General features: G+C 60.2%; 3 protein-coding genes across 3 annotated transcripts in view; 1 reads left to right on the top strand and 2 right to left on the bottom strand.

The window, feature by feature from the left end:
• Positions 1–676: 676 nt before the first annotated feature.
• J7T54_004254 (MFS transporter) lies at positions 677–2,346 on the bottom strand (the record flags this gene model as incomplete). The annotated part of the gene is made up of 2 exons (XM_051507923.1): positions 677–2,070; positions 2,127–2,346. The coding sequence occupies 2 exons, from the start codon at positions 2,344–2,346 to the stop codon at positions 677–679; spliced, it is 1,614 nt and encodes a 537-aa protein (XP_051360977.1).
• A 508-nt stretch (positions 2,347–2,854) lies between these two features.
• Positions 2,855–3,814, top strand: J7T54_004253 (uncharacterized protein; the record flags this gene model as incomplete). Its single annotated transcript, XM_051507922.1, has 2 exons — positions 2,855–3,172; positions 3,224–3,814. The coding sequence occupies 2 exons, from the start codon at positions 2,855–2,857 to the stop codon at positions 3,812–3,814; spliced, it is 909 nt and encodes a 302-aa protein (XP_051360976.1).
• A 101-nt stretch (positions 3,815–3,915) lies between these two features.
• J7T54_004252 (nonribosomal peptide synthase) overlaps positions 3,916–12,183 on the bottom strand; it is a gene marked incomplete at both ends in the record, with an annotated part of 45,726 nt that continues 37,458 nt past the window's right edge. The window contains one exon of the mRNA XM_051507921.1: positions 3,916–12,158. Within this exon, the coding sequence (XP_051360975.1) occupies positions 3,916–12,158 (8,243 nt within the window). The remainder of the gene's footprint in view (positions 12,159–12,183) is intronic.

Genomic DNA, 12,183 nt, shown 5'->3' with positions numbered 1-12,183 from the left:
CCCCCCCCCCCCCCCCCCCCCCCCCCCCCCCCCCCCCCCCCCCCCCCCCCCCCCCCCCCCCCCCCCCCCCCCGCCACTCCCGTCGGAGAGCATGTCCGGGGCCATGAATAGAAACCCAATTGGGGTCTGGTCAGATAAAGTGCAAATAATCCATCCATCCTATCAAGCAGAGAGGTCGGTCGTATGGCAGCACGCAATCCGTCCATGATCGCCCGTGCGTCGATTGGCAACAGGCAACTAACTGGATGGTCCACATTACACACATGCATGTTGACACCATAGCGCCGTGATGATGAAGTCATGCAGCGAGAGGATTGACATTGATCTGGTCCACGGCGACTCTCACACATGGCAAAGTCCACATTGCCATGGAAAACCGTCGATCAGCACACGTAAATGTATATGGCGCTGATGTGGGACAACAAAAATCAGGATTGCTGCCGGAGAGAAAGGTCCTCCCTCCTCTCGCTTGTCGCCTTGCACGATGACTTGCACCACTGGTCACTGCGAGCAATGGAATGAAGCACAGACTGGTATGTGGCGCTGGGACCACCTTTGGCACTGTCATGTGAGTCTGGATTGGAAAACATGGTACAAGGTGGCTGGCTGGCTACACGGCTTACAGCATGAAGACCAGGCCCAACCATCTCCACGAGCGCGCACTACGCCTCACGCCTTAGGCCTTCTCCCCAGACTCGCCCCCACGCTTCAAAGCAGGCCGTGACTTCTTGAACAGAAAGACCAGGCAGATGGCCAGCCCAAGCCCCGCCGTCCCCAGGCCTATGTACAACCCGCCACGGAACCCCTTGAGCATGCCCGCCTTGGTGTCCTCGGGCCCGTGCACCTGGCTGTCGACGGTGCCGGCAAAGCCCACGCCGAGCGCGATGCCGTAGTTGACGCACGTGTTGACCAGGCTCGCGCCGATGCCCTGGTGCTTCCGCCCGACGGCGTCCGACAGGATCAGCGTCGCGGCGGGGAAGCTCATGTCCATGCCAAACGGCATGACGAGCATCGACACAAAGATCTGGCCCCAGTACACTTGGTCGACGGGCGCAAAGGCCGTCAGCGCCACGCCCGTGGTGAACGCCGCGAGGGCCATGGTCATGACCAGCGCGGGCCGGACCTGCCAGGGCCCCAGCAGCTTGCCCGTCACAATGGCCGCGCAGGCGCCCGCAACGGTGACGGGGCTGAACCACGCGACCGTCAGCAGGGGCGAGAGGCCGCGCACGTTCTGCAGGATCTGCACCAGGTACAGCGTCCAGATGCCAAAGGTCGCCCAGCCGCACGCCACCGCGCCCAGGACAAAGGCCACGTCCGAGTTGACGGCCGAAAAGGGCAGCAGGGGCCGCGCAGCGTGCTTGAACTCGACAAGGGCAAAGACGCCAAAGAGCGCGAGACCCAGCACCAGGGGCACCAGCACCGTCGCCGTGCCCCAGCCAGAGATGGGCGCCTGCGTCCACGCAAAGTTGAAGAGGACCAGCGCGACGACGCCCGCCAGGGCACCCGGCACATCGAGCGTCGCGCACCACGCCCTGAGCCCCGTTGGGAGGACGCGAGCCCCTGGGCATGGCGGGACGGCCCAGGCAGCGATCACGGCGAGGACAGCAAGGACAATGGCCATTGCCCAGTTGGCCCAGGGCCACCAGGCCAAGGCCAGGAGAGACCCAAAGACACCGCCCAGGACGGCACCGATGGGCGCGACAGCGCCAAAGAAGGCAAAGACCATGGCCTTGCGGTGGCCCGGCGGGTAGGTGGCGCCAAAGATGGCCAGCGCGTTGGGCAGGCAGATGGCGGGCCCCATGCCCTGGAGGACGCGGGCAAAGACGGCGAGGGTGTAGTTGGAGTAGACGCTGAGACCCGCGACGACGGACCAGAGCGAGAACCAGGCGTAGCCGAGGATGAGCATGCGCTTGTAGCCAAAGATGTCGCCCAGGCGGCCGGAGAAGAGGATGAACGTGCCGACGGTGAGCGAATAGCCGCCCACGAGCCAGGCGAGACGGGGTGGGCTGGTGATGCCAAAGGACTCGCCTATGGGGCGGAGGAGGACCAGTGTGCCCAGGTACGCGGATTCTAGGAGTGTGTGAGTTGGAGGGTCATGACGGATGGAGGCCGCAGCTTGGACTCACGGGTGAGGAACTGGGCCATGCAGACGACGGTGACAAAGATGGCCTCGCGCGGGAAAGACATTGTCTGCGCGACCCAGATGGAGCTTCCATGGGACGCGGCGTTGGCGAGAATCTCGCCTTGATTCTCGCCTTGGTTGTTGCTGTCATGGTCGAGGGCATGATCGTGCGGACTCTGAGGAGTGTCGTCCGCAGGCGTTGCGACGCTCTCATGGGCAACCATTGTCGCGGACGATGAAGTCTTCTCTGTGGATATGGTTCGTTTCCCACCTTGCCAGTCGTCAAGTAAACAGATAGGAGGTGTAAAGACTGATTCTTCGTCGGGTTCGTGAAGGGGGAAAAAATCTGCCTTGTCGATCCAAGCCTGGAGACTGCGACTAGAGCGAGGCGGCCTGCCGTTCTCGGCCGTGAATGGGCGAGGATTAATCAGATTTGATTCAGCTCGCGTTATCAAGCAATCAGTCATATATGACGAGCCATTTGAAGAAACGCCCCGTTGCTGTTGTGGGTTGATGAATAAATAGCGTATCCACGACTTTAAGTGCCGGCGTCCCGCGCGCTGATCTGTGTCGGGCACGCAGACCCGGATACCTAAAGGGTAAGCAGATCCAATAGGCTCAAGGGTAGGCAAATACGAGGCGGAGACCAAATTGGGAAGTCTGAAGATCGGTGAACCGAACCGAACCCCCTTTGGACATATAACCCACCATATCTCCCCCCCAACGGCCCTCATGGCCCCCATGGCCCCCAGGTGGAAGTTCGAGGCCGTCCCAGACGTCTTCAAGGATCTCTCCGAGCTCCAGACCGATCCAAAGGACAAGGTGACGACCCAGCCTGGCCTCGGTCTCCTCTCACGCTCCTACCCCACCGATGACATGCACGAAAAAGGGCAGCAGGAGGAGAGTGACTGGACGCGTCTTGTCCGCTACGTCGCGGCCTTGAACGGCGAGGCCTCATCCGACGTGCGGCACAAGGTCCTCTACCTGACGCGACACGGCGTCGGCTACCACAACCTCAAGAGCGCCGAAGTGGGCGAGGACGCGTGGAACGTGAGTCCTTCCGCGCTCGTACGAAAAGGAGCGCCAGCTGACGGGAACTAGAATCACTGGTCGCTCAAGGACACAGATGGCGTGACCACCTGGTTCGACGCCTTCCTCGCCCCCGAGGGCGAGACCCAGGCCAGAGAACTGAGCACATTCTGGTCCGCGCTGACGACGTCGGCGGCCCATGGGGCACCCCTCCCGCAAAGGGTGTACACGTCTCCGTTGTCGCGGTGTCTCCAAACGACAGAGTTTGTCTACGGGCCCCTGTTTCCCAAGGCGCAGTTCCACCCTATTATCAAGGAGGATCTGAGGGAGAGGTGGACGTTGCATACGTGTGACCGACGACGCCCGAGATCGTGGATCGCGGAAAACTGGGAATCCAAGGGGTATGTCTTGGAGGCTGGCTTTACCGAAGAGGACGAGTTGGCCAAGAAGGATGAGAGGTGCGAGAGTGACGCGGAGCATGGCGCGCGAAAGCAGCGTGCCCTGGAGGATGTGTGGAATGCGGATCAGGGCGACGAGTTTGTTGCTCTCGTGTGTCACTCCATGGCCATCAGGGCCATTCTCGCTGTCGTCGGGGCCAACTTGTTCAGGGTGCGGGAGGGTTCGAGCATAGCGTTGCTCGTCAAGGGCACAAAGATGGGCTAGATGGACATGTCCGGCCATACAGTTGAACATGTGGAATCGATAAACTATAGAAGTATCAAGAAATCTTCAGACAAAAGAAATAAAGTAAACAAATACCCCATCTACTCAGAAACAAAGAAAGAGCCCAGCTTGGCATCAGGCTCCTCGCACAACCGCGTCAAGATGCCTTCCAGCTGGTCATACAGCCTGTTGATCTCCTCAGGCCCCACGCACAGCTTATTGTACGTCGTGCGCCAGTCGTACTCTTCCTCGCCGAGCATGCACTGCACCGCAATCAGCGTCTGCGTGTACCCGTCCGCCATCTCCACCGACGAGAACTTGTCCTCGTCACTGACAATGATGGCGTCCGACAGGTCCGCGTTGGACGAGGAGTCCGCCTTGGCTGGCTGCAGCGCGATGCGGTTCGTCGGGTGCGTCAGCGTCGAGGCGACTTCAGGGCACAGCTCGGCAAGTTTGTCTGTGCCAAAGTGCTCGTGGGGAACGCTCTCGGCCGCCATGAGCTGCAGGTTCGCGAGGTATTCTGTGACGGACTGATCCTTGGGCAGACCCACGCGTACGGGCACACGTGCGGTGGTCAGACCGGCGACGGACTCGAGACCGCGCAGGGGTGCCTGGCGACCGGACGACGTGTGGGTGAATAGGACGTCGTCTCGTTGGAGGTTGATGCCGAGGGCGATGGACCAGGCACCCGTCATGAGCGTAGCAGTGGTGACGGTGGAGTCCGGACGAGCAGGTAGCGAAAAGCAGCGACGCAACATGGCCGTGATGCCCGTGGTCGGTGTCCCTGCGGGCGGTGGGTTGGGCCAGATGGTCTCCTGCGCACCCTCGAGTTGCCTGGTCCAGTACTGGGCCGCAGCGTCCATGTCGATGCCGCGCGAGAAGCGGACGAAGCCAGAATACGGCTGCAGGGCCGGCGGCGGCACGCCGTAGTAGAACTGGTGCATGGCGCGGACGACGAGACCCATGGTCCAGCCATCGCAGACGGCGTGGTGGTGGATCCAGACACAATAGTCGTGGCCGTCGTCGCGCACAATCGCCTGGCGAGAGAGAGGCGAGCCGTAGGTCATGTTCATGCCTTCGTTGGGCGGAAAGCGCGACGCAACGTACGACCGCACCGTCTTGTGCCCAGAGGCGTCTTCCCACTCGCAGGGGCCCTTGAGGACCGCTTGCTTGGCCACGCCGTCGACCAGGACGATGCGGGTGCGCAAGATGGGGAAGTGCTGCACCAGCGCCTCCCAGGCTGCCCTGAAACGGGACACGTCGACGTGATCGGGCAGACGCCAGACGCGGGCGGCCATGAAGAGCCCAGGGCCCTTTGTGGTTGTCTTGACAAAGGCAGCCTGCGTCGTGTGCGTCGGGAACGCGTCCTCGAGTGCCGGGAGGCTGGGCAGGTTGCCCTGCTTCTGCACCTCACGCGCAATGACCTCGATCTCGTCGGGCGAGTCGAGCAACTCGAACGGTGCCACGTCCAAAGTCTGGTACTGGGTGCCGCCTGTGGTGGCCAAGGCCAGGGCGGACAGACGCGAGTCCTTGAAGATGGTGGCGACCGTCAGCCCGAGATTGTGCTCCTGGGCCATGGAGGCCAGTTTGATGGCGGTCAGCGAGTCGCCTCCGATCTGGAGGAACTCATCATGGCGTCCGACCTCTTCGGGCTTGAGGCCTAGGATAGTGCACACAAGAGTCTGTAACTTGGCCTCGGCCTCGTTCTGGGGCTGCACCTTTGTCTCTCTGGCCGAGTAGTAGTGACGCAGGTCCTCGGGAGAGAGGCCATCCGTCATGGTCTTGAGCGTCTTGCGGTCCAGCTTCATCGATGCCCCAATAAAAGGCATCTGACGCACCGGGAAGACAATGGTAGGCACCATGTACACCGGCAGAACCAGCCGCAGCTGTCTCGTCAGTTCCGCGCGGAACTCCTGCATCTCCTCGCCCAAGGGCAAGAAGAGGCCATCCTCCTCTCCTACATCGTCCACCTCTTGCTTGAAGCTGACGTACGCTACCAGGACCTGGCGTGTGTCCAGCTTCACGACCCCGGCAGCAGCATACTCGACCTTGTCAGAAGCCTTGATGATGCGGTCTTCCACCTCCCCGAGCTCAATGCGCTGACCACGGACCTTGACCTGCGTGTCAACGCGACCGTGGTACTCGAGAGAGCCGTCGGCATTGTAGCTGACCAGATCGCCCGTCTTGTAGAAGCGCTGGTGGAGCTGGCTGAGCGAGACAGGCATCCAGGTCATGGGGCCACGCAGAAAGCTGGCCTTGGTCTTGTCCTCGTCGCCAATGTAGCCACGAGCGAGAGCGCGCCCCTGGATGAGAAGTTCACCAACACAGCCAACGGGCGAGAGCTTGTTGTGGTCGTCCGCGTCCACAATGTACGCGCTGTGCGCCAAGTACTGTCCGATTGTGGTAGGCGAGGCGTCGCGGGACGTCCACTCGTGGACGGCGCTCATGATACATCCCTCGGTAGGTCCGTACCCGTTGAGAAGGCGGACCTTGCCGCACCAGGTCTGGATGTTATCCTTGCCGGATGCCTCGCCGACAAGTTGCAGCACCTTGAGCGTCGGGACCTGCGCGGGATGGACGGTGCGCACAAACGAAGGACTGAAGAGCGCCACGTTGGTGCGCGAACGGGTGAGAAAGTCTGCCGTGCTCTGCAGCCTCTCCGACTCGGCCGCCATGCAGAGCGTGCCGCCATTACCGACGGCGGCCCAGAGCTCGAGGATGGAGGCGTCAAAGGCGAAGCTGGAGAACTGCATGCAGCGGACGTCCTCGTTCTCGAGCGCGTACACGTGCACCTGGCTCATGAGGCTCGAAAGAACGGGACCATGCTCGATCATGATGCCCTTGGGCTTGCCAGTGGAGCCAGACGAGAAGAGAATGTAGGCCGCGTTGGCGGGTGTGGTACGGTCCTGCAGCTGAGAAGGCGACCCGGTGGCCTTCATCCTGCTGATGGCATCGAGCGAAACCTCGACAATGGTGGGAACAACGCCTCTAAAGTCGGCGACGTTGTCGGGCGTGACCACCATGTGCTTGGCGTTGACTTGGGCGACGATGTCCAGGCGACGCTCGATGGGATGTGCCGGGTCGAGAGGAATGAAGACAGCGCCCGACTTCATGACACCAAAGAGGGCTACAATGGCCCACATTGTCTTGTCGAGACACACGGGAACAGGTGTCTCGCGGCCGACACCAAGCTCGACAAGGTGAGTAGCCACCTTGTTCGACAAGTCGTCGAGTTCAGCATAAGTGAGTGAGCCAGCGGTGGTGAACACGGCCTCCTTGTTGGGCATGCGCTGGGCTTGTTTGCTGAAGAAGCCGTGAAGAGTATCATCGACAGTCTTCGGCTCGTGTTGGTTCCAGGAGGCGATCTTGTTCTGGTCCCAGGCACCAGCAACCTCGACCTGGCTCAAGGATCTCTCTCCCGCAACGCAGAGCTGGCGAACGACATGGCCGAGGTGGTTCGACAAGGCCTCCACACGGGCGTCAGACAGAGCTCGAGCGTTGTAGACGAGGGAGAAATCGACAGAATCGTCGAGAATGACACCCTCCACCACAAGAGGGTAGCTGTGGTAGCCATCCATGGCATCGCCTAGCTTCTCAGAAGCAGAGCTCACCATGGCTTCGTCCCCATCGCTCCCCGTGTCACCGCCCTGAGCAGGCTGCGCAACAAAGAGCGTCTGGAAGCTGGTGGCTTCCTTGACCTCGTCGCCTAGCTTGGAGATGTTTTGTAAGCCAAACTGTTCGTACGAGGTCATCTCAGAGGCTTGTCTCTGCACGCCGTGCAAAAAGTCCCTGACGGACTGCGTGCCGTTCAGGCGGACCCGAACGGGCACTGTGGCCAGAGCAGGGCCAGGCATGCGCTCTAGTCCTGCCACGGGCGCGGTACGACCGGAGACGGTGGTACCGAACGTCACGTCGGCCGTCTCCGAGTAGCGTGCGAGGACAATGGCCCAGGCAGCCCTGACGACGGAGGCGCGCGTGATGCCTTGCTCGAGCGGCGTCCCAGGCCAGGGCACGCTCCTGGCGACGCGACGTGTGATGCTCTTGGTGGAAGCCTCAGTCTCAGAGGCCTTGACCTCAGGAGGGAACGAAGCGCGCTTGGCGCCTGTGAGCTGCTCCCTCCAGTAGTTGGCAGCCGCATCATGGTCCATCTTGAGGATATGCCGGATGAAGCCGGAATAGGGCACCATGGGGGTAGGAGCAGCACCCGCATAAAAGCTCCGCAGGTTGTTCAAGATGAGGCCCATTGTCCAACCATCAAAGACGGAGTGGTGGCTGGTGAGGATCAGGTAGGTGTCCTCGCCTTCCGTGATGAGGGCATAGCGACTCAGGCGAGTTCCATAGCCCATTTCGAAGAGGCTGGACGCCTCAATGAATGCCTTGACACCCATATCGCCCGTCTGCTCCCAGGCAATGTCGTTGGAAACGATGACTTGAACAGGGGCACCGGCGACATGGAGCATGCGTGTCCGCAGGTTGTAGCATAGGTCGACTGTCTGCTCCCAAGCCGCCTTGAAGGTATCAACGTCAATGTGCTTGCCGAGACGATACACGTGCTTCATGATGTAGGCTCCAGGCTGCTTGAGGGTCAGGGCCATGAGTCCAGCCTGGAGAGGGGTGCAAGGGTATGCGTCCTCAATGATGTGACGTTGGTCCAAGATGTCGATACGCTGGTCGGCTTCCGCGAGAACGAGTCTCTTCCGCTCGCTGTCGAGCAAGGAGAATGGCGAGACCTCCTCGATGACACCGCTCGTGCCCTCGATGCACTTGATGGCCAGAGTGGAAAGTCGTGGATCAGCAAAGATATCCTTCACGGAAAGCGACAGACCAGCGTCACGAGCTAGCGTCACAAGCTGGATGGCAGCGATAGAATCACCGCCAATACGGAGAAAGCTATCGTCTCGGCCGATGGATTCAGGCGCGATGTCCAGAGCTTCCGACCACAGCTTTTGCATTCGCGTCTCCATCTCCGTCTCGGGTGGCCTCTTGTCGGCCTCAGCCAAAGCATAAGCAGCCCGCTCCTCCTTGGACAGCTCCTCGGTCAGTGTCTTGAGCAACTTTCTATCCAACTTGCCTGATGCCGTGACTGGCATGAAGTTACAGGGAATAAACATAACCGGGACCATGTAGGAGGGCAAGCTGACGGCGAGTGTACCGACGAGTGCCGTCACGGCGCTCTGCAGCTCGGATGTAAGCTGCTCAAAGGGCGACGACTCGGAGCGGCGGCCCGTGAAATCGTCGTAGGAGAAGTAGGCAACCAGACTAGCGCCGGTATCAGATCTGAAGACATCGACAGTGACCTGCTGGACGCCCACGAGAGCGTTCTTGATGTGGTATTCCACCTCACCGAGTTCCACGCGTAGACCACGGATCTTGACTTGGGTATCCTTGCGTGAACAGAACTCAATGGTGCCGTCGGCATTATACGAAGCGAGGTCACCAGACTTATAGAAGCGATTCCAGCCACGCTCGTTGTGACGAGGCGCCCACTGTGGCAGACCCTCGAGAATGGCCTCGGCCGTCTTGTCAGGGAGACCAATGTACTCCCTCATGATGGTGGGACCTTGGATGACAATCTCACCGATGGTTCCGATGGGTGCGAGACGAGTAGGATCGTTAGGCTCGACGATCCACACGTACGCTGCGACGGGGCTACCAATGGTGCCGGGCGTGCTGTTCGGGCCAACCTTGTGAGCTGTGTTGGCGAAGGTGGTCTCAGCAGGGCCCCAGGCGTTGACGAGCTGGACCTCGTTCTTCCAGGCGTCGAGAATCTCCTGCGTGCAGGCTTCACCGCCGACAAGCAGGAACTCGAGAGACGGGACGTCCTTGGGCTTGATGCCGCGAGCAAAGGCGGGTGTGAGGAGTGCCCAGTTGATCTCCCACTTGTTGATGTACTCGACAATGTTGTTCATGCGCGTCTCATCGTCGGGAACGTACAAACAGCCACCAAAGAACCAGGTGCTGACGATCTCCGCGACGGAGATATCAAAGACGTGCGAGCCAAATTGAAGTGTCCGAGCCTTGCCAAAAGGCATCCGCAGAGTGTTCCAAATGTTCATCTGACTTGTGCACAGAGAATGGTGCTCAATAACGAATCCCTTTGGCGTGCCAGTGCTGCCAGATGTGAAGAAGACGTAGACAATGTCCTGGGGGGCGACGGTTACAGACGGTCCCTTTTCACCGGCGCCAGTGCTGGCCTGGAGTTGTCTGTCGAGGGATGTGCCGACGACCAGCACACTCCCTGCGAGACCAGCCATGGGCTTGAAATTGCCAGGAGAGACAAGGGCTACCTTGGCATGGACCTGGTCGGCAATCTGCTGCTTACGAGCAGGTGGGTGTGAGGGATCGACAGGCACCCAAGCACCACCGGCCTTATTGATGGCCAGAATGGCCACCTGGTACCAGGCAGATTTGTTAAAGCAGAGCATGATCAGATCACCGACCTGCACACCATAGTAGTTTGCAAGATGGTGCGCTAGGCGGTTGGCAGCACGGTCGAGCTCAGCGTACGTGAACTCGCCGTCCCAGGAGCGCACAGCCCAGGCTTCAGGCTGGCCACGGGCGACGTCTTCCACCATTCCGTGGAATGTCTTGTCGTGTACGTCAATCGTGTGGCTGTTGAACTCGTGTGCCTTTCGAACGTCCCATTCACCTGCGACGGCGAGTGTAGACAGAGGCTCGTCGCTTTCAGAGAGGAGCTGCTGCACGACGTTGGCGTATTGCTCTGACAGGGCAGTCATCTGGTTCTCGCTGAGGATGTCGGAGTTGTAGGTGAGCACGACGTCAACACCACTGTCAAGGATCCGGCCTTGGACTACGAGCGGGAAGGTGAAGTAGCCTGCCATGGCCTCCTCGACGCTGATCTTCTCGGTCGTGTCAGGCATGAGCAGCGAGTAGGCGTCGCCACTCATGCCGGCGAATTGCTGCGCAGGCTGCACGGCCAAAAGTGACGAGAAGGAGGCCGCCTCCTCAGCATCACGCCCGAGCCTGTTGATGTTCTGCAGACCGTATTGCTCATATGGAATCATCTCGAGGGCCTGGTTCTGGATTTGTTGCAGGTAGCCCGAGATGGTCTGCTGGCTGTCGAGACGGACTCGAATGGGCACCGTGGCCAGCGTCGGACCGGGCATCTCTGACAAATTGGCAACAGGCGCCTGTCGGCCTGACACTGTCGTGCCAAAGGTGACATCCTCGTTCTCACAGTAGCGGGCCAAGACAACGGCCCACGCGGCGCGCAAGATGGTGGCCTTGGTGATGCCACTGTCCTTCTTGGGCAAGTCAATGTTCTTGACGAGAATCTTGGCCGTGCTGGCCGACTCGCTTGCGCCCGACTTGGTGGTGGTAGGAGGCCAGCTCGCACGGGTGGCATCCTCGAGCTGGTTGCGCCAGAACGCCTTGGTCTGCTCCTCGGGAACACTCATAACATACTTGACAAAGGCAGCATAAGGGGCCAGACCAAGGTCTTCGTCTTCTTCCCCATAGTAACAGGAGAAGAGGGTGCGGAGGACGAGCTGAGAAGACCAACCGTCGTAGACAGAGTGATGAACCACCCAGCAGAAGTAGTTGGCTTCGGCCTCGCGAACGAGCCCATAGCGGCTGAGACGGCGACCATAGCCCATGGAATTGGCAGAAACCTCCCTGACGAAGGAGGTGGCGTCTGGTGAAGATGGCTCCCAGTGGACGTCGCCGCTGACAACAACCTGGATGGACTCGCCGCCCAGCTGGATAATTCTGGTCCGCAGGACTGCGCAGTGGGCAACGGTACGTTCCCACGCAGCGCGGAACTTGTCGGGGTCCACATCATCAGCCAGCTTGTAGACGTACTTGGCAATGTGTGAGCCAGGCTGCTTCTCCGCGAGAGCGATCATGCCCTCTTGCAGGGCGATGGTAGGGAAGGCGTCTTCAATTTCTTGATCCGCGTTGAGGCTGCACTTCTGGTGAACACAATCCGTCGACAGTATGACCTCGCGCATATCAGCAGGTAGCAAGCTGAATGGAGGAATGCTGTCGCTATCATTGTCGACTTGGACCGAGGAAGCCCTGGCGGCGACGCTACAAAGACGCGAGTCATCAAAGATATCCTTGACCGTGATGGAGATGCCACTCTCGCGAGCACGCGACACAAGCTGGATCGCCAGGATGGAGTCACCACCAATTTGGAGGAAAGCATCGTCCTTCCCAACTGTGGACTCGGGAATATCCAACAGTTGGGCCCAAATCTTCTGCAGCTGCATCTCAACAGACGTGTCAGGGATGCGCTTCTCACCAGCCATGAGGGCATACTCAGCCAGCTCTGCCCTATTGAGCTGCTCAAGACGCGAACGAAGACCGTTGCGGTCGAGCTTGCCTGACGTTACGACGGGCATATATTT

Source organism: Emericellopsis cladophorae (assembly GCF_022114955.1).
Source record: "Emericellopsis cladophorae strain MUM 19.33 chromosome Unknown NODE_37_length_229796_cov_116_624128, whole genome shotgun sequence".
Lineage (NCBI taxonomy): Eukaryota > Fungi > Ascomycota > Sordariomycetes > Hypocreales > Bionectriaceae > Emericellopsis > Emericellopsis cladophorae.
Note: the sequence above shows the minus strand (reverse complement) of the source record. Positions and strands in the feature narration are given on the sequence as shown.